At 45.0% G+C, this 24,851-nt stretch overlaps 1 protein-coding gene across 10 annotated transcripts in view; it reads left to right on the top strand.

Annotated features, from left to right (window-relative positions):
• NAV2 (neuron navigator 2) overlaps positions 1-24,851 on the top strand; it is a 779,302-nt gene that overhangs the window by 599,723 nt on the left and 154,728 nt on the right. For all 10 annotated transcript variants that reach the window (XM_063671085.1, XM_063671084.1, XM_054438543.2 and 7 more), the window contains one exon: positions 847-1,236. In XM_063671085.1, coding sequence (XP_063527155.1) covers positions 847-1,236 — 390 coding nt within the window. The remainder of the gene's footprint in view (positions 1-846; positions 1,237-24,851) is intronic.

The raw sequence follows: 24,851 nt of genomic DNA, 5'->3' as shown, positions 1-24,851 counted from the left end.
GAGGGTTAGAAAATTAGAACTGTGTTCACTGCTCAGTTGGGAGGGAGCTGAGGATGTAAAATGTGGTATTAGGAACTCCTGGTGGGTGGAGAATCCCACCCTTAGGAAAAGAAGGCTGTGATGCAACATCCTAGAATGAATGGGCAAGCAGGAACCTTCATGCCCCATCCTAATCAGTTCAGCATTTTCTAGTATTTTCTTTCCCAGATTGGAAATAAAATCCTTTTTATTTTATTTTATTTTTTTTGTGAGGTTGGGGGGATGGAGTCTCACTCTCTGTCGCCAGGCTGGAGTGCAGTGACACAATCTCAGCTCACTGCAACCTCCGCCTCCTGGGTTCAAGCAGTTCTCCTGCCTCAGCCTCCCAAGTAGCTGGGACTACAGGCACATGCCACCACGCCCAGCTAATTTTTGTATTTTTAGTAGAGATAGGGTTTCACCATGTTGGCCAGGATGGTCTCGATCTCTTGACTTCATGATCCGCCCTCCTCAGTCTCCCAAAGTGCTGGGATTACAGGCACTGCATCTGGCCTGGAAAGTGAGCCACTGCATCTGGCCTGGAAAGAAAATTCTAGTAGTTGAGGTCATTTAATTAAAGTAATTCATTTCTTGTACCATGAGTTAGCAGGAAAAGTCTCCAGTAGGCTTTTCAGAATGTTATGTAGATGTGTAGCTTTCCTTTTTCATTTTGAGCAGAGGAAGCACATCAGGTGGTACATGGGGGCCGGCTGTGTTATCCTATTTTATATATGAGGATTATTTCATAATTCTAAATAATTAAAGAACATATAAACTGTGAAGGATATTAGGTACCTTTGAGTCTAATCAGGTTGGTTTTGTTTCTAGCACATTGGAAACCACGTTTGACACCAATATCACCACGGAGATGAGTGGCCGTGGCATACTCAGCTTGACAGGGAGGCCAACACCTCTGTCCTGGAGACTGGGCCAGTCCAGCCCTCGGCTCCAAGCAGGAGATGCCCCCTCAATGGGCAATGGGTACCCCCCTCGAGCCAACGCCAGCCGGTTCATCAACACTGAGTCAGGTCGCTATGTGTACTCCGCCCCTCTGAGAAGGCAGCTGGCCTCCCGGGGCAGCAGTGTCTGCCACGTGGACGTCTCGGACAAGGCAGGAGATGAGATGGACCTGGAAGGCATCAGCATGGACGCCCCCGGCTACATGAGCGATGGGGATGTTCTGAGCAAGAACATCCGGACCGATGACATTACAAGCGGGTAAGTACCTGGGGCCGCCCTTTCTCCCAGAGAGAAAGAGGGCTTGGCACCTGGCTTCTCTTTTGTAGGGCTCTATTTGAGTCTTCTGGAGGAGGTCAAACTGCCCACCTGAGTTTCTGCTGTCCATATCAAAGGCTGTGTGGCATGGAGGGAAACGCTGCTGGGCTGTGAGTCTGAAGGCCTGGGTAGTCCAGGCTTGGCCAGTAACTCACAACAGAGTAACACCTGAAAACAAACCATGTTGCGTCAGTCCCTTAAGCCAAACCTTGCACGGAGGATGGACTCCTTGCAGGTTAGACGGCTTCCCTGGGCCTATGAGATCTGGCCTGTACCTGCCTCTTAGATCTCATCTTCCTCTTTCCTACCTATTTCCCTGCTGCAGCTGTCCCTTCCAATCCTTGATCTTGTCAAGCTCTTTCCAGCCTCACGGCCTTGCACTCTGTTTCTCAGCCTGGATTCTGCTTCCCAGATCTTTGCGTGGTAGGTCCTTCTTGCTGCTCAGCTGACACCTCCTTGGAGGGGCCCTCCTTGACTGTGCAATTTGAAGTAGGTGTGTGTCCTGCCTCCTGCCCTAGGCATCTCCACCATTCTGTGGCAGGCTCCTTTGGAAGATTATCGCTATTTGAAATTAGCCTGATTATGTGTATATCCTCTGTTGCCTCCCGGCCCCCTCCTACTTGCAGCAATAAGCGCCATAAAGCAATGACTTGTCTTGCGTGTTCACCACAGGATCCCCAGTGTGTTGTGTATAATAGGAGCTCATAAATATTGCTAAATCAATGAACATGTGAATCAGTGAATGAATGAACAAACCCAGCCTCCTTGTTTCTCTGTGTGCTCATATATGAAGTGAAGGGGAGTGATGAGATGACGTCTAAGGAATCTTTCAGTTGGGGCCTGTCATGACTGTATAGCACGAGGCCTTGCTGGTAACTTGTTCATGCTCCCCTCTCAGATCACCCTGCAGACTTAAGGTGCAGTGAGTTATTTCACTTGCCTGGGACTTCTTCCTTCATCTGTTAACATGACTTGCCCAGAAGTTCTCCAAGATCTTTTCCACCTTGAATGTTCTAGCTGTTAAAGTTACAGATAAGAAAAAGCAGAAATACTAATTGTGCCACTCATTTCCATGAAAATAATGATCAAGAACCCAATGGGTGAGTCAGTATTTTTATAATTTAAATAATAGCTAACTCTCCTATATGCCAAACACAGTGCTAGGTGCTTTACTTTTATACTCTCTTGTTCTATCTCCATAGCAATCCTTTGAGGTAGATGATATCATAGTCCCCATTTTAGAGATGAGGAAAGTGAAGTCCAGGAAGGTTAAATAACTTGCCCAAGGGCTTGCAGCTATTAGGGACAGAGCGTAATAGTGTACCATCTTGCCAACATTTTATTGCTGTATTGAAATATTACAACTACTAGAGTTTATTTCAAAATTAATTTGATTTTCCTCTGTTCTACCTCTGTGACTAGAAGTGTTCTTTTATTTCATTAAAAGCTGAGGCATAGAGGTGCTTTGGTTTTCAGCCTGTTACTTTTAGAACTATCTTGGGTAGTGAAATCTTTGAAAACAGGATCCACCAAACTTTTGCAGGCACAAAAGGAAAATTTCCCCTTTACCCTCTGAAGGTTTACTGGAAAATCATCTCACAAAAGGCAGATTCGTTGGAGAAAGGACATACAAATTTACTTAATGTATATACACAGAAGCCTTCAGAATGAACACCCAAAGATATAGGGGAGATTGTCCAATTTTATGCTTAGGTTCTACAAAGTATGGGCAGCTGTGTAGAAATATGATTGGGCAAAAAAGGTATGATCTAATGCTAGTAGATGGAGTGGGGAAATCAAGCAAGGTTCTTCTTGGCCCTTCTGAGAAGCATTCCTGCCTTCTGGGTGTGGGGCAGAGCCCTCTCTGTAATGGAGGTTTCTACAATCAAACAAGGTGGGTCAGATAATTTCCTTATGTCCAGGCTTCACACAGAAAGGAAGAGGGAAAATTAGAATGTTTGGAGGTTTTATGACTGGCTTTGGGGAAAAAGGGTTCTGATTTCTATGGCCTACCTAGGGGCAGAGGGATTCTAGTTTCTATGGCTGACCTCAGGGGAAATAGGATTGAGAGACCAGAGGGCAGAAAAAGGTCAGAGAAAAACTTTCGCTTCTGAGGCCTTTATTTTGTAGTGTTTTCTGAGCCCCAACACCTTAGAGTACAACAAATTTCTGCTGCCTGGAATGGCTGACGCAATTAATGGACTGAGAAATTAAATGACCTGGTAACTTAGAGCATCCTTTTTTTCTAGTTTTCCATAAACATGAAAAACAATAGCATACACCTATTACTACAACTGAATTGCACATAACGTAATCTTTGTATTATTGTTTAGAAAACTTTTGGTATCTAGCGTGGACTCAGATTTATTATTATCAATTCCCATTTTCATATACTACCAAACAAATTCTGGCTTGTTTTGAGGTTTTTGTATCCCGTAATAAAGAGTTGATTTTATTGTCAAACCAGTCTTTCAATTCTAAAAAGATGGCCAGTGAATTCATTTTGATGTAGTGTTGATTATGTCCACAAGGTGGAGACATTGAAACACTCTAACCTGAATCTTAGTGATAGCCTAGTGAGAAACTCCTGGTTTCTTTAACCATCCAAACCAGAGCCTTTACCTTTGCTTAAAAGCACCGATGTTTACATTTCAGTTCCAGCTTTGCCAAGCTTACGTTTTAGCATGTGTGATAGCACTTAGAGCAAGTGTAGATAAAAAGTTCAGAAATGTAAGCAAAGCACCCAATTACTGAAACTGGAGAACTTTGGTCTGGTTTCTCATCCTGTTCCTTTTAATGTAGAAATGTACCCTCAGCATGAGGAGAGGTAGCCCAGTTGGAACCTAATGCTCCTTCTAGTTGTAGCATTCTAGAACACTTGGTAAGCATGTCTCCACTCTGTGGAAATGCATGTGAATTTCTGCTTTGAGGCCAAATTACCAGTTTGTGTTTACACCCAGAGTTCAGGGCAAGACACTTAATGTCTTTTCTACTCATATCATTTTCTTCCTATAAACTGGCAAGGTTGTAAACATTGAAAGGCTGGTTATTCTGTGCTTCAGAATCTGCTGAATAAGGCATTGTTGAGGCAATTGAAGTAGTGAAAGGGAAATAGGCTGGGATATCATATTGGGCAGACCAGGGCTTAAACCCTGCTCAACCTCTTGCCAGCTCTGTGACGTTAGGCATGTCATTTGACTTCCCTGAGCTTTGAAGTGCTACAATCAATATGGTTTTTAAACCTTCAGCTGGATTTCTCTTTGCAGTTGTATCTGATAAAGACCAAAATCCCAGTCGGAGTCTAGATGCCTTATCGCCCTCAAACATCCAGGCGCTTGGAAACAATGAAATGATTAAAGCTTTTGTCCAGATGTTTATTTGGCTTAGTAGAAACGTAGCCTTGATGTATGAGTAATATATCAATCTGTACAGAGGCTCTTTGAGGAAAGTTCTTGTAAAAGTTTATAGCAAGTTTATTTAGAAAATCTGATATGGAAGTAAATTCTGGTTTCTAAAAACCTAAGACCTCTGTTTTTAAAGTGATGCTGTACTTCGGCTTGGCATAACAGCTATTTTTTGATGCCTCTAGTTCATTTTCTGTACTGGTGTATGCATATGCACCTGTGTGTATCCTTCATTTTTCCCTATGGTAGGGCTGAAATTACTTTATTACCATATTACCATGTAGTTTAGCTAAGAATTAAGGGCAAATGCCTTTTACACTTTGTGTGTGTGTATTCTTATATTGTGCCTGGTATATACCAGGCATGTCTAAATACTTTACAGGTTGTTATCTGATCTCACTCATCCCTTTTATTGGATTGATAAATTGGGCATTGGCTGTAGTGGGGAGGAAATTAAAATAACAGATGAAATTTCTCTTACTAGGTTTTGATCTGTGAAGTCAATCTTCTACTCATATTCTAAAAATTCAAAGTGCCATATGGTACAGAATAAAATTAAAGGGGCAAACTCCACGTCCATATGTTTGAAATGATTTTTTTTTTCTTTTCAAAGGAGGCACTGAGTTGTATAATGTTCCAAAGTATAAATATATATCCCTTTATGGACAAAAAAATGACCCTTTAAATGTAACATCAGAAGTTTCTCCCTCTCAGAACCTTTGATGGCTTCCCATTGCTTGTGGGAACAGATCTGAATGCCTTAACTGACTGTGGAGGCTCATTATGGCCTCTGCCTCATCTGCCTTCGCTGACTTACCCCCGGCCACATTTCCCTTCATACACTCCAGACTTCCCACTGCTCTAGGCTACCTGCCACCACCAAAAGCTGGTTCCTGCATTTGCAAAGCCCTGCCTCTGGTTCCTGCATTTGCAAAGCCCTCCCTCCTGGGACATGCTGCTTTCTTCCTGGAATTCCTTTCCCTTCATGCCCATCTGACTAATCCTGAAGAAAACATCTCCCCTGTGATGTCCTCTGGGATTCCCCCAGTCAGAGTTAGCTCTGTCTCACGTGTTTCTGGTAGTCTTGGTTCACACCTACCCTTATGTATAAGCATTTCACTTTGCATGGGAAGTGTTTGAGAGGCACTGGATGGTACTAAGGAAAGAGTATGTTCTTAAAAGGCAAACAGACTTGAGATTTAATCCTGGCTCTGCCAAGTGAACTGGAACAAGTTCTTAACCTTTGAATATTAGAGATGGAGCTTGAAAAGAACAGGCAAGAATCTGAGATGCACAAGAAATGTTATGCACGTGTGTGTGTGTGTGTGTGTCTTTCTCCACTAAACTTGGAGTTCCTAGCAGGCAGACAGCACTCATTATTTTTCTAAACCCAGAGACTGGGACATAGCAGGTATTTAATATTTTGAGAATGGTCTATTCTTGATGCCTACCCTGACAGGACCTTATGCTTATATAACTCGCTACCACACGCTATGAAGCTCAGTGGTTCTATTTACAGAACACTTGGAGAAAGCCAGCTTAGCCTGTGGTGTCCATCTAGTGGTTGATAGAGGATGTGATGCTGTGGTCTCAATTTCTTTTCACTGTGAGTCATTGTGTTGGTTTAAAGCCCCTGGCTGGTGATATTTAGGGCTAAGGATGTTGGCTTTTGAGAATGAGGCTGATCAATAGCCTTGTGTGGAGAGAAAACAGGGTGTAAGCATTTGGTCTTCCACAGTGGCTTTTTCGGGGCTGCTGTCTTCCCTCCTTGGTGGCAGAAATTACTCCATCAACAAATATGGGCACAGATGCCTGCTGGGAGACTCCGTTCTTCAGAATTTGAGGAACTCATTCATGCTGAATTAATTAAAGTCATCCCTCAGTGTCCATGAGGGATTGGTTTCAGGACCCCCAGAAAATACCAAAATCTGTGGATGCTCAAGTTTCTCATGTAAAATTGCATAGTATTTGCATACAACCTATGTACATCCTCCTATATACTTTAAATCATCTCTAGGTTACCTATAATATCTAATACAATGTAAATGCTATATGGATAGTTGTTATACTTTATTTTTGTTTGTATTATTTGTTCATAAGAGGGTGCTTCGTGCTGTCATGCATCATTTGCATGTATAATGTCCTGTATCTTTTCCTTTATTGCCTGTCAGGTCATCTCCTCTCTGATTCCATCCAAGCAGAGGTAGTGACCTTTCTGTGTGCTCCCTTGTTACTTGCTGTATCTGTATTAGCACTGGTAGCACTACATCAGAATTGGTTTATTAGTGTTTGTATGTATGAATGTGTGTATACGTGTGTGTGTATATGCATGTGTGTGTGTATATATATACATGTATATATGATAGGAAAGACAAAACCCAAACCTGATGTAAGTTCTAAAGGTTAAGGTCAAATCTGTCTTGAATGCTCCTGTATCTTCATTGGCTGGCACTGTGCCTGCCTGTTGCATAGTAAGCAGTCAATAAATATTTGTTGGCTGGGCATGGTGGCTCACATCTGCAATCCCAGCACTTTGGGAGGCTGACATGGGAGGATCATTTGAGCCTAGGAGTTCAAGACCAGCCTATGCAACATAGTGAGACCTGTTGCTACAAAAAATTTAAAAGCTGTTCATGGTGGCATGTTCCTGTGGTCCCAGCTGAGGTGTAAGTGTCACTTGAGTCCAGGAGGTTTAGGCTGCAGTGAGTTGTGATTACACCATTGCACTCCAACCTGAATGACAGAGCAAGACCTTGTCTCAGAAAAAAAAAAAAAAATGTCAAATGAATGCTACAACTAACTTTAAAAATGACAAGGCCAAACATATTCCTCTAAATGAATTGGTGCCTATGATTGTAGCCCCATTGAGTTTGAGGACCTAGCCACATGTCTTTCTTCTTCTGGGCCCTGTCATTTTGGACTGCCTCTAACCCTGTGAGCTTGACCTTGCCAGTACAAAAAAAAGAGAGAACTAGGGGCATTTGCCATGTGGACTGATGGAAGATAGACATGCACCTGTTCATCTCTTCCTTCCTTCACTGAACATTGTGGGACAAATGTGTGAGGTGTTTCTCACCAAGTCAGCATAGAACATAGCAGACAGTACCCTGAGTCAAAGGGGATAGATTAATAGCATGAAAGGCTCTTTCTTATCTGGTGAATCTCTCCAGACCAGACCTGGAGTGACCTTGATAGGCTGTTGTTTCTGGCAGACTGATAGAAGAGAAAGCCAGAGTACTCCTTACAGCCTAACACACCCTGGAGCCAAGATAAATGAATTTAGGAGAGGCTGTCCTGAAAGGCACTGATTCATGGCAGGTTCCAGCAGGGTGTGGCAGGCATCTTGAGATTTGGAAAGGATAGGTTCTTGTTTCTGTAGTCTGATCCCACTGAAATGATCTTGGCTTTTGGCGCTCTTGAAAGGCTTGGGAAGTTCAGGTTGCCAGCCAGCGGGCTGGTCTCAGTGGAATTAGGAAGACTGAGCTGTCAAGGAAAGGTAAAGACTCAGCTATGTGAACATACCCATCTGTAGGGCTTGGAGCCAATGAATGGAAAGTCTCTCTTCCCAACACTCAGACACTAAATATGTGGGTTGCTTTCCCCACACAACCAATTCTCCTACACCAGCTGAGCATCCTATAATTCAATTCAATTTGGACACCATCTACCTAGAGTTAGCCTAGACCCCACAGGTTAAGGGCTCAGTTCCACAAGATTGCCACACCTCCGACACACACACACACACACACACACACACACACACGCTCTCTCTCTTTCTCTCTCTCTCTCTATCTCTCCAGATGCCAATCACAAGTCATAGGTCCCAAGGTTACCCACACTTCTGTCCAACTTGGCTGCAAATCAGGAGTTCCCATGACCTCCCTTACATGCAGTAATTTGCTAGAATGGCTCACAGAACTCAGGGGAACACTTATTTACTGTGGCTGGTGTGTTATAAAGCATATGGTAAAGGATACATTTGAACAGCCAGATGAAGAGGTGCATAGTGCAAGGTATGGGGGTGGTGCGGAGCTTCCATGCCGTCTCCATGAGTGCCACCATCCCAGCAACACTGTATGTCCACCAACCTGGAAGCTCTCTGAGTCCCATAGTTGAATGTTTTTTTGGAGACTCTATTATGTAGCCATGACTAGTTAAATCACTGGCCATCAGCAATTAAGTCCATCTCCATCCCTGCCTAACTGTCTCCTTACTGTCTTGGAGGTCAGAGGGCAGAGATGAAAGTTCCAATGCTCTAATCACATGGTTGGTTTGTCTTGTCTTGCAACCAGCTCCTATCTTCCAAGAGTCACCTCAGTAGCATAAGCCCAGGTATGTTTGAAAGGGATTTGCTATGAATAACAAAAGATGCTCCTCTTACCCCTATCAAGAAATTCCAAAGACTTAGGAGCTCTGTGCCAGGCACTGGGAGCAGAGACCAAATATGCATTTCTCATTATGTCGCAGCAAGTCACTTGCCCCTAATGCACTGCCCTCCTCTTAAAACAGACAGACTTAAAAGATGCAATGAGGCTCCAAGATGAAGGAACAGGCCCAGAGTAGCCCAACAGGTTGGTGATGGGGCTGGGCCAGATCCAGTCTAGGGGTCTTTCCATGCCTCTCTGCTTCCCTCAGTGTCTACTTGCTGACAGCTCTTAATAGTGTATGAGTTCACAGAAATCATAAATACTTTTCCCTGTCTGATATTTTCCTTGGTGTTAAATATCCCAGGCAAGCACAATGGTCTCTTTTCCTAAGCAGCTCTCTAGGTAGAGTAAGCAAGCGCAGAGTCATGCAGAGGACAAGATTAATTTCCCCAAGTGCTGCAGAACAAATGACAGCTTTCCCTGCGTGTTTGTGATGTTGTCTGACATGGGTGGTTTGGCGGATGGATGGCTCTGGCTACCAATATCAGTCATCCCTGATGGCTGGGGCAGCATCAACTGAACACCTCTTCTCCCTCCACGGTGGACTCACTTGATGTACTGAGTGCGGGAAACCTACTAGCCCTTGTCGGCATCTGGGTAGGCAGTCTCATCAGAGGAGAAAGAATACCTGAGCTGCCAGCCCACTGGAGGAGGAGAAATTCTCCAGCACTCCCATGCGCACTCTGTCCACTGCTGGTGACGACAGACTTAGCAGGCTGAGACCTGGATTAAAAAGAGATTTACTGGGGGACAGCCTCATGGAGAAATGAAGTGTGGTCCAGCTTTGACGTGGGCAGCCCAGACTGCCACAGATGTCTAATGGCAAATGCTGGCTTAGTAATTTCTGGGGAAGAGAGAGAAAAAAAAAAATAAATGGGCGTCTTGTCTTCTCAGGAAACTAGGGTTGGGCCTCGATTTCTTGGGAATTTCCTATCTAGCTTTGAGGCTTGAATCCCTTCCTGCCTCCCTCCCACCCCTGCATCCTGTGGGAAGGAAAAAGAAGAAGGGAACAAAAGTGGGTGCTTTGGGAGAAGGAAGTCTCGGGCCCTTCTTGAGAGGCCTCCAAATGGGCTGCTCCCTGCCTGCCACCCACCCTTACAGATGTCCTCCTCCTCCCATAGCTTTCCAAAGAACAGGCTCTTCTGGCCTTGGGCACTGGAAACCTTTCCTTTGGCTTACCTTCTGGGACGGCTCCAGGCAAAAGGCAGTAAAATCCCGTGTAAAAAGTGTTTATTGGGTTTGTTATATGCTAGAGACTATGCTAAAAGCACTGAGACCAAGGGAAATGAGTAAGACCAGGTTGCCAAGATCCTAATGCTGTGAAGGGAAGATCATGCAACAGGGCACTGTGTAGGTCAACATAAGAGTAGTGAGTGAAGGAGGCCAGTGAGGAAGCGATGGCTTGTGTTGGAACACAAACACCCTTACCATAAGGTGAGGGTCGGTGGGAAAAATGTGGGCTGTGGAGTTTGACCTGCAGTCCAGGCTGGTTCCACCATTCTTAGTTGTGTGTCCTTGAGCAACCTATTTAATTTCACTGTGCCCATCTCATAGGTTTGATGTGAGGTTTCAGTGAGATCATGGTGTGTACTCTCAGCCCAGTGCCTGGCATGCGTGCTCTAAGCACTCAGCAGGGTTCACTACCATATTGTCCACCATTGTCACTACCAGCAGCAGTGGTAGCACCTTGAGGACATGTGAGCTGGGCCTCACAGGATAAACAAGGGCCCAGGCAGACCAATAGCATAAGGACATACAGGCATTGTCATGTTATTATCAGGTTGGTGCTTGGGTGGGTTGCAGATTCAAGATGGAGGTTGGGAGGCAGTGGGCTCAGGTTAGAAGCTATTCCAGAGTCCACGCAGCAGAGGCACAGGGCTGGGTAAGGCCAGGGCCAGGGGAACAGATGCACAATGAGATTAAAGACACTTTTTACATTAAACTCAGCCTGACGTGGGGGCCAGTTACACAGGGGACAAAAGGAGACAGAGAAGATAAGGATGGCTCCCAAGCTCCAGCCTGTGTCGTAACTGCTGGGAAATAGTTGATGTCTGTCCTCAGCACCCTTTGTCATTTCCTAGCTTTCCCTCTTGCATGTTAGCACCCACCCTGTGCCCCTAGATTGTCTCAGGCCTTCCAGGCCACCCCCAGACCAGGCTGGGTTGAATGTTTAAGGAGAGTGTAGAATATGATTCCAGGAGCCTTAGGAAAACCCAGTCCCACAGCCTGCCAACTCTTGCCCCCGGAGGAACTCAGGGCCCAGAGGGGAAGAACACCCTGCGTGTCAATAGTTCATTGCAACCCAAGGCAGATGGTGGTGAATGTTACCATGAAGAGGCAAAATGTGGGGGCTCCAAAGTGGATCTGAAACTAGAGCAGCTCCGTGGGGACCTTGTATGTTCTCACTTTCACCTTCTGGGAAGGCCACTGTGCTCATCTGCAAATGAGAATAATAATGCCTGGAGTTATGGTGACAATTGAATTAGGTGACACAGGCAAAGTGCTAGCCCAGTTCCTGAGGCATTGCAGACCCCACCAAACTGTCTTCATAATGAGGATATTTCCTAGATTCAATCTGATGTAACCAAATTCAGTGCGTGGTGCAGGATAAAAGTACTTAACATATTTCATGCTCTTCCCCCCATGACTCCTCCCCAAGCCCCAGTGGGTAAGAAGCTAGTGAGACCTCTCCTTAGACATAAGACCATAACTGATGTTCATGTGGGAAGCATGAACACGATACCCTCTAGCCAACAGCTACCGTGCTGGGTGAGAGAAGCCCGCTGTGACTAACCATGCTTAGCAAGGTGCTCCTTCTTCCCCCTTCACCATCTGGACTGTCTGCTGTCTTGTTGGAACGGACCTCCTGCCCTTCCAGGGCTCTTCATTGGCAAGCAGCATCAACAAAACACAGTCAGCATTTGGGTGTTACTCAGACTGGCCCAGGTGTTTAAGGGAAATTCCACCTTAAGTCCATTAATCAACATGACTGAGACTCTGCATGTTAGTTGAATCAAGTTGGCAAGTATTTAATAAGTGTCTAGTCAGTTCCAGGCCCCTGACTGTGCCCTGGGGCTTGATGGACAAGAGGAGGAGTCAGTGATTTGTTCTCAAAGCTAGACCGTTTGATACTCTACTTTTTGTACCAACTTTTGATCATTCAAGGTTCTTACCAGGGGGCCCATGAGCTCACACTTAGTGAAGTGTGCTTACATGTACAGGAAAAACATATTCCATCCTACTCTGGAGCTCCGGGTGGCTTATGGGGGCTGACATGTATGGCATCCCTTCTGTGTGCTAGGTATCTTATCTAAATCTCACACTCTGGCTTTATATTGTTTTTATTAATAAAGAAAATGAAGACCCTAGAGGGTAATTTTTACTTAATTGTCTTAAGCCCATGGAAGAGTTGAAAAAGATGGCCTACCATTTTATTGTCACTTTCCCTTTATATCCTGGAATTCCAGTGTGACTTTGGTGCTCTTGTTGCTTTGCTATAGTTGATGCTGTCCTGCATCCTTTAGGGCCACCCTTTTTTAAAAATTTTATTTATTTTTATTTATTTTTTTTTTGAGACAGAATCTTGCTCTGCTGCCCAGGCTGGAGTGCAATGGCACAATCTCAGCTCACTGCAACCTCTGCCTCCTGCATTCAAGTGATTATCCTGCCTCAGCCTCCCGAGCAGCTGGGATTAGAGGCACATGCCACCGTGCCCAGCTAATTTTTGTATCCTTAGTAGATGGGGTTTCACCATGTTGGTCAGGCTGGTCTCAAACTCCTGACCTCAAGTGATGCACCTGCCTTGGGCCTCCCAAAGTGCTGGGATTACAGGTGTGAACCACTATGCCCAGCCCAGGGCCACCCTCTTTGCTGGAGAGTAGTGGTCTGCAGGCATCTTCTTTCTCTACTCAGTGCTGTGCAAATGGAAGACAGAGAACCAAGGGCTCACAGACAGTCCCTGAGCCCCCCTGTTTTTCCTGCTAAGCCTTTGCATAGTTCTCATCTAGAAAACCCAGTCCATATTTCTTTTCCTTTTTTTTTTTTTCAATTTAAAATTTTTTTCTCTTTTTATATAGTGATGGGGTATCACTATGTTGCCCAGGCTGGTCTTGAACTCCTGGGCTCAAGCAGTCCTCCCACCTTGACCTCCCAAAGTGCTGGGATTATAGGTGTGAGTCACTGCACCCAGCCCATGTTTATTTTTATCTTAAGCATGTAGATCACTCAAGTTGAAAATACATTTCCCAGTATTTTTCAAGGGCCAGCAGCTACAGAGTGGCTCAACAGATTTATGATGGGAAGGTTGGAGAATACCAAGTTCGAGTTGAGGTGAATATGAAAAGAAACATTTGGACGAGGTTGGGAGTATTTTGGCCCTGAGACAGTCAGCCCATGTTGAAAGACTCAAAACAGAAGGTTATGTGTGCCTGTGCTCAGATCAAGATAAGAAGCTGAAGTTTTGTTGGGACCTCTTGAACCTCTCATCAAGCTGTTCTTGAAGAAATGTACAATGGAAGAAACTTTAGAGTTGGAGGCAGAAGACCTGACTTCACATTTCTTGATTGGCAGCTGTGACCATAGGGAAATTACTTCCTTTCCTGAGCCTCTGTTCCCCATGTGTTAAACTGTGGTGCACCTCTCAGGTGTGTGAGGAGGAGGAGAGGAGATGGTGTTTGTAAAGTGTTTGGCACAGGTAGCATGGTGGCTCCTTTAGCCCTATTGGAGTTATTAAATCTGCTTGCCTTTTTAGTCTTTTATTTTATTTAGGACATTTACGAAGATGATGTCGGGCACAACATCTTATTCTTCAGCACAGTGACCAAATAGCTCCTGGCTGGATCAGAGTTGGTCTGTACATTAGTCAAGGTTCTCCAGAGAAACGAAACCAGTAGGGTGTGTGTAGGTTTGTGTGGGCATGGGTGTATGCATGTGTAGAGGAATTGGTCATGTCATTGAGCAAGTCCAAAATCTTCAGGTGCCCTCGTTGCAGGCCAAGAGGGAATTCTACCTTTAGACTGCCTTTAGACTTGAGCTGCAACATCAACTCCTCCCTGGGTCTCTCAGCCTATTGGCCTGCCTACTGGCTGAGAGACCCAGAGTAGAGTCAGTGTGGCAGCTCAAATCTAAAGGCAGTCTTGAGGTAGAATCCCCTCTTGCTCAGAGGACATCAGTCTTTCAAAGCCTTCAACTGATTGGATGAGACCCACCTACATTATGGAGGATGATCTGCTTTACTCAAAGTCTACTGATTTAACCGTCAGTCTCATCTAAAATATTCCTTTGCAACAATATCTGGACTCTAGTGTTTGACCAAATATCTGGGTATTGTGGCCCAGCCAAGTTGACACATAAAATCAGCCATCCCAGCCTGTAAGCAAGCCTTGCCATATCATCAGTGGGAATGAATCATCTAAGGGAGGAGGCAACTCACCTGTGGCCCAGGGTCAACACATCAGCTTGAATAAACATCTGCAAGGGCTCAAAGCTAACGCACCCTGCCTGGGATATGACCACAAATAAAGACTCTATGCCTGCCTTGGAAGAATCATTGCATCCCTTCCTTCATCCCCCGGGTCCTGGTAAGAAATCTCCCTGAGAAATGGAGGTTTTGACCTTTCCTCTTAATCCTGAAATAACTACAGAGTGAGACAGACACACTGGCATGGACACCTCCAGAGAGCTGATGATTTTTGAGACCCAAAAATGAAATAAGATTCCGAGCCTAAGGAGAGGCCTCAAGTTTGTCTCCAGAGCCTTCTACCTATAAATCAAGCCCACTTTCACTTCTTGATCTCGGGAACAGTGGGAGACAGGGTCTGTGGTTATCTCCACTGCATCACTGGAGTCTTGTATCCCTTTCCCGGAGCTTTGTGCTTGTAATCATCCAGTCATCTGTTTCGAAATTAGAAAGCTCACATACTTGAGCAGTGAAGTTTAAAGGGTGAAGTCAACTCAAGTTGTCAGAAACATGGGATGAAATAAATGTGGTGTTGGCTCTATAGAGAAGGGGGAAGGCCACAGAGGACTCAACAGCGCCTGCTAACCCGTGACTTTCTGCCGGTCCTGCTGTGGTGGCACTGTAATTCATAGTCGCTAAGTGCTTTGGAGAGTTTATTATGTGCTAGGCACTGTGTTGAGCTCTTTACATGCTTTTTCTCACTTACTCTTTCCATTAGTTATTTGCAATAGAGACTGTTTCTTGTCCCGGTTTTACAATCAAGGGGACCAAAGCTCTGAGAGGTGAAGTTACTTGGCTGGGCCACACAGACAGTAACTGGTGGAAGCAAGCATTCAGCCAGGCTGATTCAAAGCCCGGGATCCCAAGCACCCTATAGGATGGCAGTTTACTATAGCTAGTCCCCACACTCTGAATATCCAAATATGTGGAAGGCAAGACCAAAAAGGAAGAGTGTGCACCTTCTGCACGTCGGAAGCCCTGGATACTCACAGTGCCATTTGAAGGAGCTATGAAGGGACCTGAAAGTGCCATTTGGAAGGGTAAGGCACAGAGGAGTGAGTTATGTAGGAACTTAAAAAAATAGTTGGAGAATGCTTGTGCAAGGACCATGGAGGCTGTGGCAGGGGCAGAGGCAGATACTTCTCTTTGCCTCGAAAGCAATATTATGTGTTTAATTTCAATTAAATGTCACAGGTCTTTACTGTAGCATGAGAAACACTTGTGTCAACATTCCCCAGTGCTTATGCAGAAAGTGAGTGGGGGCAAAACTGGTTCTGTGCATGCTGGAAATGAAAACCGATGAGGTGCTCAGAGGCAGGAAAGTTCAGATCAAGAGCCAATTCTGCACAGTGATTTATCGAAGCGTCTTACTGCAATGTGGCTTCCTGTTGTTAAATCTCATGAAAGTGGGCATTTCAGTCACCTATGGTTTCTAGACGTGATACCCGAATTTCTCTGAGGAAATTCCACTCCCTCAGCCCCTCACCCACTGCAAACCCAAACAAAACCCACAATTACAAGCCTAGCGCCACCCTGAGACCTCAGAATCGTGCATGGCAAGTTAGAGCTTTATTAATCGAGTGACTTTTGCCTTACTCTTTGGGAGCTGTTAATTAAAACCACTCAACCATTGAGTTGAGAGAGAGGGAGAGAGACAGAGATTGAGGACAGCTAACAGACTGGATTTTCTCACTCTTTTACAAGCTGGTGTAGCTATTTTAGAAGCTGACACGGACGTTACAGCTGACTAAACCATGCACCAGATTTGTATGTGAGGCTCCTTGGGAACAGCTTTCATTTAATGCCCTGTAGCCAGGCCCTCAGGGCACAAAGAACCTGCCTAGCCTCTGACCAAGTATATATAACAGTTAATAATAATGACCACTGTAATAATATTAACACGACTAGCTACTGCTTATTGAACACTTTTAAATGCCAGACACTGTGCTTTGTATACATTATCTCTTTTCATCCTCATTTTTTTTTTTTTTTTATGAGACAGGAGCTTAAGAGCTCTGTTGTGCAAGCTGGAGTGCAGAAGCATGATCATAGCTCACTGAAACCTCGAATTCCTAGGCTCAAGCAATCCTCCTACCTCAGCCTCTTGAGTAGCTAGGACTATAGACATGTACCACCACACCCAGCTAATTTTTTTAAAACATTTTTTGTAGAAATGGTGTCTTGCTGTGTTGTCCAGGCTGGTCTCAAACTCCTAGCCTCAAGCGATCCTCCTGTCTCAGCCCCCCAAAATGTTGGGATTACAGGCATGAGCCACCACGGCTGGCCTCATTCTACTTTTTTTTTTTTTTTTTTTTTTTTTTGAGGTGGAGTTTCACTCTTGTTTCCCAGGCTGGAGTGTAATGGCACGATCTCAGCTCACCACAACCTCCGCCTCCTGGGTTCAAGCAATTCTCCTGCCTCAGCCTCCTGAGTAGCTGGGATTACAGGTGTGTGCCACCACGCCTGGCTAATTTTGTATTTTTAGTAGAGATGAGGCTTCTCCCTGTTGGTCAGGCTGGTCTGGAACTCCTGACCTCAGGTGATCCACCCCCCTCAGCCTCCCAAAGTGCTGGGATTACAGGTGTGAGCCACTGGACCCAGCCTCCTACTTTAATCTCTATGTTCTAGGAACTCCTCTTCCCATTCTCCTGTTGAGGACACAGGGATTTGGGGGGGGCACTGGTAACTTGCCCAAGGTTGCAGAGGTGGTGACCTAGGGAGCTGGGACTCAAACTTGGACGGCCTGACTTCAGAGCCTGAATTCAACCACTCATTTCAGGACTTTCACTGAAGCTGTGTACACATGTCTAAAATGTAATCACTCTTCTTTCCCCCAAACCTGTTTTTCTTCTGTGTTTCCGCCATCCATTTTTTTTCCCACACCCAGAACCCAGAATCTTAGACTCTTCCATTCCCTTGTTCATGGAATGCCAGTCACTGAGTTTGATGGATTCCATTTCTTAAGTATCCCTTACTATGGTTTTTCTCTCATCTTGCTGCTAATATTTTTCACCCAGATGATAACAATTCATCCTTTCATTAATTGCCTTTCTTCTGATCCCAGTGCCCATCCAATAAATCCATTCCATACATTGGTGAGAGAGATCTTCCTAGAGCACAAATCTGATTATATTCTCTGCTTACATTCCTCAGTGGCTCTTCACTGCCTGCTGAGTAAACTCTGTGTTTTAGTTACTGTTTCTGTACAACAAATTGCTCCGTAATGTAGCTTCTTGAAACTACCATTTCATTATGTTCATGGGGTCTCTGCACCAGGAATTGGGACAAGATACGGCAGAGATGGCATGTGTCTGGTCTGCCATGTCTGGAGCCTCTGCTTGGAAAACACCAGGGCTGACATTGACTTGATAGCTGAAGGCTAGAGTCATTCCAGAGTTTGTTCACTCCCACGTCTCACTCCTGGGCTGGGATGACTTGAAGGTTAAGATGGCTGCAGCCTCTCCACATGGCGTGGCTTCCTGGGGATTGGCAAACTTCTTACATGGAGCTCAGGGCTCAAGGGCAAAGGGTACAGTGAACAATGCATAAGCTGCCTCACCTTTTATCATCTAGCCTTGGGAGGCAGAGACTGTCCCTTCTGCCTTGCTGTATTGGTCAAAGCAGTCACGAGCCCTCCAGATTCGAGAGGAAGGTGCATAGATCCCACCTCTCAGTGGGAGGATGGCAAGGTCACCTTGCATGTGGGATCAGAGATGTTGCTGTGGTCATCTGTGGCGAATACAGTTCACAATAACCTATCCCCATACCACCCAGCGTGACATACATGGCCCTCCCTCCATAGTCTCACATTGGAGTGTCTGCTCCGTGGAGACACAAGCCTTGTCTTTCTTGTACACTGTGTATCCCCAGTGCCCAGCACAGAGCATGGCGCATCGTGGGCTCTCCTGTTGCATTTGAGAAGCTAACAAATGATCAACTTGCCTAGCCTCATTTCTTCATTTCCTTCCATCTCTTTCATCCCCTCACTGACCACCCGTCCTCCCGCCTCCCCAGCTGCCATCCTGTTCCTGCCACTCTGAACCACAGACGTTTTCCTTGATACAGATACCATGCTCTTGTAACTGAACTTTTGCATGAGTCTACTCTGTCCATAAACTCCTCCCCATCAATTACCACCCACCTGCCATAATCCTTCAAGAGTCTACTGCAGCTAGGAAGCCTCCACTGATGCACATTGATGGACATTGATGGTCTCCCTCCTCTGAGTTTCCAAACACCTGGTAACACCTCCCAGATGGCTTCTCTTAGGTTCTTTGGGCTTGTTTGTCCCCCAGGCCAGAATATCCTTGAACAGAGGGATTTTTATTGTGTCTTTTTACTCTCTCACATTTCCAACTTCTTCTACCAGACCTGTTGTGTATGCTTGGGTAATATGAGTGGAATGAAAAGAGAGAGAAAGGGGGTGATAGTAGGAGCAGTGCTGCTGCTGCTGCTGCTGCTATTAATAATACAGGTCGTGTTCATTGAGTACTTTTCATGTGACAGGTACTTTTCAGGCATTATCTCATTGAATTCTTGTAGAAATCCTGGAAGGCATATAACATGTGATTGTCCCCATCTTACAGATGTGGAAACTGAGGATGAGAGAAGTCCCTTGTCCAAGGTCATACAGCTACTAAAGGGTGCGGCCAGTTTCAGGAAGCTTGAGAGCCAAGCCTATTCTCTTGGTGTTGCCACCTGCTGCACTTTAGGCTCTGTAGACCCAAGGATTTTCCTACCTTTCCTTAGAGCTCTACAAAGCCTAACCTTCAACTGGATTCATAGAATGAGAATATGGGAGGCAAGAGAGTTTCTGCTAGCTAGACAATATCAAGCTCTGTTTTATTCTCAGTGCTAGGTTTTAAGGGGTTCAGAATAAGGCAGAGGTTTTTTTAGGAACAGGTAACAAGGTGCAGGATTCAAAACCCACAACATAATAGAAATGTTTGTAGAAAGTACAAATATTGGCTTGGCATGGAAAGTACTTAGAAAAGCAGTAGGTTCCAGGGGACCAAACTTGAACCATAGGTAGAAGTTAGATGTAGGTTTTTTATTTCCTAGACACCAAGGTGACCATTAATCAACATAAGGAAAAATGTGCCCAAAAGTAGACCTGTTAAAACTAGAGGCAGTTTTGCAAGGACATGAGCCCTGTCACTCCCTGTTCCTGGGAATATTCACTCAGAATCTGGAAAACTGTGTATCCCAGATAGTACAGAAGGGGTTCCTGCATGAGGTGAGAAGGAGACAGAGAGGTGATCTTTCAAAGGTCTTTCAGTTTTATGATTCAGGGTTGTCCAGGTGCCCAGAGGAATCCTTACGGCTGGATTATAGACTGAGCAGACTGGGTATTGTATTCTGGAGATAAGGGCCTCCTTGGAAAGCCAGGTTCCCACAGGTCATGCCAGCCTGGGGGCGATAGTAGAGGCAACAAAGACATTTCTTCTGAAAAAATGTTTAACCCATGAGTCCTTCTAATAAATACAAAAATTGTGCACACCTCCCTCCTGTCCCAGGTTCTGATCTGGAAGATAAGGAAGTGGACTGTGGCTACAGTCCAGATAAGAGTATGAGGACCACTGGAAACACAGTGTCTGCACACCAGCTGAGATGTTCATGAACTTTACTACCTAGAGTTCATATGGTGAAAACAATAGGGTGTTGTTGTTGTTGTTGTTGTTTTTTGAGATAGAGTTTCACTCTTGTTGCCCAGGCTGGAGTGCAATGGCGCGATCTCGGCTCACTGCAACCTCCGCTCCCGGGTTCAAGCGATTCTTCTGCCTCAGCCTCCCGAGTAGCTGGGATTACAGGCACGTACCACCACACCCAGCTAATTTTTTGTATTTTTTTAGTACAGACATGGTTTCACCATGTTGGCCAGGCTGGTCTCGAACTCCTGACCTCAGGTGATCCACCCACCTGTGCCTCCCAGAATGCTGGGATTACAGGCATGAGCCACTGTGCCCAGCCTTAACGTTAGGCCTTTAAAGTGTAAAAATATTTTACTGTTGAATGTGCTCTCTCACTATGCAGAGCCTAGGGAATTCTGCTTTGCCTTCAATCCCATTTGAATTATGATTTTAGCTTATCTGTCTACCTTCTTGTGGAATTGGAAGTGTTTGAACAAGTTAAAGAGTGAAAAAAGTCAGGTACCCCATTATTTGGTCTGTGTAGTAGTATCAGTCACTATGACCAGCTCCTGGTACACTGATAGAATGTAATTTGAGTGTCCTATAGGCAACTGACCGTAGCTTGGCTCCTACTCTGGAGGTCATTGGCCTGTGTTTCAGCGACTTCTCAGCCTGTCTTTCCCCACAGAGTGCTCCGGGTGCTGCTAGGGCAACCCTGCCACACCCTGTTCCCACCCGCCTTGGCTTCTCCTTGTCCACAGGCTGGCTGGGTTGCCTGGGTGCTTGGCTGCTTGGCTTCTGAGTGTCTCATGCCCAGGTTACCTCCAGAGCTCCAGCAGCTGCCTTCCTACAGGGAGAAATGTGCTCATCCACAGTTTGTGCCACACCCTGTCCGTCTTGTGAACACACCTGTGGTACTGTCCTGACCTATACATATTGAAATTCTAAAAGAGAAATACAGTTCTTTGGCCTTTCAAACTGAGCTCCCCATTCTACTGCTTTCACTTTTCTAAGAATCAAATACAATGGGGAATTTGGCCATGGAGAAATGAAACTCGCTTCAGCTCAAGTTCAGGATGCCGTAGAGTGTGGCAGTAACATTGTTCCCAATACGGTGGACTCTCTGCTGGAGCCGTGCTGTCCCTTAAATGAGACCTGGAAGGCCCACATCTTCCTGGAAGTCCTTTTTGGACCCTTTCTGTATCATAGTCTACTATTGATAGTATTTGACTTATCTCTAAAGCAGATGCAAGGATGCATCTCGTTTCTCTTTGTATTCCCCAGATGCTTAACGCATAAAATATACATACACTATTCCTCCCTTTTTCAAAGGAGATATATTCCAAGACCCTCGGTGGATGCCTGAAACTGCAGACTGTGCTTAACTCTGTGTAAACTATGGGGTTTTTTTCCTATGCATACATACCTGTGATAAAGTTTAATTTATAAATTAGACACAGTAAGAAATTAACAGTTGGCTGGGCGTGGTGGCTCACGCCTGTAATCCCAGCACTTTGGGAGGCCGAGGTGGGCGGATCATGAAGTCAGGAGATCGAGACCATCATGGTTAACATGGTGAAACCCCGTCTCTACTAAAAATACAAAAACAAAATTAGCCAGGCGTGGTGGCAGTTGCCTGTAGTCCCAGCTACTCAGGAGGCTGAGGTGGGAGAATGGCGTGAACCCGGGAGGTGGAGCTTGCAGTGAGCCGAGATAGCACCACTGCACTCCAGCCTTGGTGACAGAGCAAGACTCTGTCTCAAAAAAAAAAAAAAGAAATTAACAGTAACTAACAATAAAATAGAACTGTTGTTACAATATGCTCTAATAAAAGTTATGTGAATGTGGTCTCTCTCTCTCTCTCAAAATATCTTATTGTACCATACTCACCCAATGTCAGACCACAGTTGACTGTGGATGACTAAAACCATGGAAGGTGAAACCACAGATAAGGGAGGACTACAGGGAAAGCAGTTTTTTGTTTTTATTGAGACAGAGTCTTGCTCTGTTGCCCAGGGTGGAGTGCAGTGGCATGATCTCGGCTAACTGCAACCTCCATCTCCTGGGTTCAAGTGATTCTCCTGTCTCACGCTCCCAAATAGCTGGGATTACAGGCGTGCACCACCATGCCTGGCTAATTTTTGTATTTTTAGTAGATATGGGCTTTCACCATGTTGGCCAGGCTGGTCTTGAACTCCTGGCCTCAAGTGATCCACCTGCCTCGGCCTCCCAAAGTGCTGGGATTACAGGCACTGCGCCCAGCCCAACAATTTAATTGTTGATTGTTATTTATTCTTTCTGCAGCATACCAAGAAACACTTGGTAGGTACCTATCTCGAGAGTTGAAGGCACACTTATAGGGACTGGGGATTTTGAAGCAAAAATATTGGTTCTAAAATAATAATAACAGAGCTACCTTTATTGAACTTGTTGGATGAAGGCTGGAGCACAAGAAGAAAGACAAGCCAACAGTTATAATAAATGTGAAATAAGGGAGCCAGGCTTCAATTTTATCATAAAAGACAGAAAAAGAGATTTATTGAACACACAAATACATTTAAATGAAAAAAACCTCAGTGACTATTTTCTACTTGTATTTTCTTGGACAAATCACTCCAATTCTCTGAGTCTTCATTTTGCATCTGAAAAATCATTAAACTAAGTAATCTTTGAAATCCCCTCAGATCTAATGTTCTGTAGTTCCATGAAACTGCCTATCATGAATGTTTTTCTCAATGCTCTGTTGCACTTAAAATGAGGCTTTAGAGTTAACACCTTCTCAGTTGGTGTCCTCAAGTGGGAGGTGGGAGAGATGATCTAAAAGACATCCTGTATTTCGACATTAATATGCTAGATGAGGCAGAGCATCATGGTGTGGGAACACTACATGCCCAGGTGAAGATAAGCACAAGTGTTTTAGTCATTGAGAGCACATCATCTGGTTTTGGGGAGTTTGTGTCATGTCTGGCCCCACAGGCAAGTTTTTGAGTAGGACACACTTTTGCCAACCTTAGTAGAAAAGGGCATTTTTCCATTGCTCACTATGCGAGGGACAGGGGTTATTTGGTATGCGCCAAGCTGAAGAGGTTAGAGTGATTGTTCTCTTTTCTTGTGGCCTGTGGTTTGCATAGGGTGCCTTTTCACTGTGGGATTTTATCTTAAGACTTTCTACCATGGCCTGTTTTCTTTTTAGGGGGCAAAGGGATGGGGAGATGGGTTTGGGACCCATTTTGCAGGGTATAAAAAAGCCTTTTTACACCCCAAAGAGACAACTGTGAGATTTCCCTTTCCTGGCTCAGGGCATGGGTGGGCCCCCCTGTAACACCCCAGACACAGCCTTGTTTCCCCCCATGTGAATGTATCATATGTAACTTTTGTGGATGTACAACACACTTTTGGATAGTTCCTGTTAATATGGAAATCTAGTACCTTAATTAGTTCAAAATCTGAACTCTCCAGGAAGAAAATGACTGATTTCCATCCTCACATATTTTAACTCAATGTTTTTCAAACTTTTTTCTGTTTTGAGACAGTCTTGCTCTGTCACCCAGGCTGGAGTGCAGTGGCACGATCTTGGCTCATGCAACCTCTGTCTCCTGGGTTCAAGCAATTCTGCCTCAGCTTCCCAAGTAGCTGGGATTACAGGCACGTGCCACCATGTCCAGCTAATTTTTGTAGTTTTAGTAGAGACGGGGTTTCACCATGTTGGCTAGGCTGGTCTTGAACTCCTGACCTCAGGTGATCCACCCACGTTGGCCTCCCAAAGTGCTGGGATTACAGGCATAAGCCACCATGCCTGGCCCAAACATTTTTCTTTTTAAATGTCATGCCCCATCCTGAAAGATCTCACACCCTGATTGGGGGGTGAGGAGGTGCAGAGCTGGAGGGTAAAACTAGATGTGGCTTTTCAGAATCACTGTACCTTTAATAGCTCCACAACAACTCAAATTTTGTCAAACTTTAGCTACAGAATGCATTATCAAAAACATTGGGCCTTGAACATACTTTTCAAATTCCTGCTCCCTCCCTAGAGATAGGATCGTTCCTACAGACAACCAGTGTTCTCAGCTGCCTGTGTGCAGTTTTTAAAGATGACATCTGGACGAGTGACCAGGGCCAGCATTTCATGTTGTCAGCTATCATGTCTACTGTTCTTGTGGATTCAATGGCAGGTAATTTGAGCATCCCATAGTCACCTAGTTTTGCTTAATCCTCTACCCTTGAAGGCCAAAGGTCTATACATCTATTTCCTTGGTATTGGTGGTTTATTTTTTGAATCCCATTTAGAATAAGTGCCCAGAATAATCATTGTCTTGATGAAAATATCATCTGGTAGAAACTTAGCATAGAAAACCGTACACCGAGTTCACTTTACATGTTGGGTCCTTTGTATTTGTACATGCATATCTGTGTGAACTACCTGATCTCCCTCCGCCAAGCCAACATTGCCTGGCAGACACCTTCAAGATGCTATGGGAGGCTTTCTTTCTCTAAGGAGCCTTTTCTGGCCTCTCTCTGTGCTTTGGCCTTTACTGAACCCCATGCAAATATTTACACATCTGCTTGCCCCAAGCCGACACTAAGCCCCTCAAGGTCAAGGACTGAGTCTGATTCTTATATCCCCAACACACAGGCTAGT

Source organism: Pongo pygmaeus, chromosome 9 (genome assembly GCF_028885625.2).
Source record: "Pongo pygmaeus isolate AG05252 chromosome 9, NHGRI_mPonPyg2-v2.0_pri, whole genome shotgun sequence".
Lineage (NCBI taxonomy): Eukaryota > Metazoa > Chordata > Mammalia > Primates > Hominidae > Pongo > Pongo pygmaeus.
This window is presented reverse-complemented; position numbering and strand designations above follow the sequence as displayed.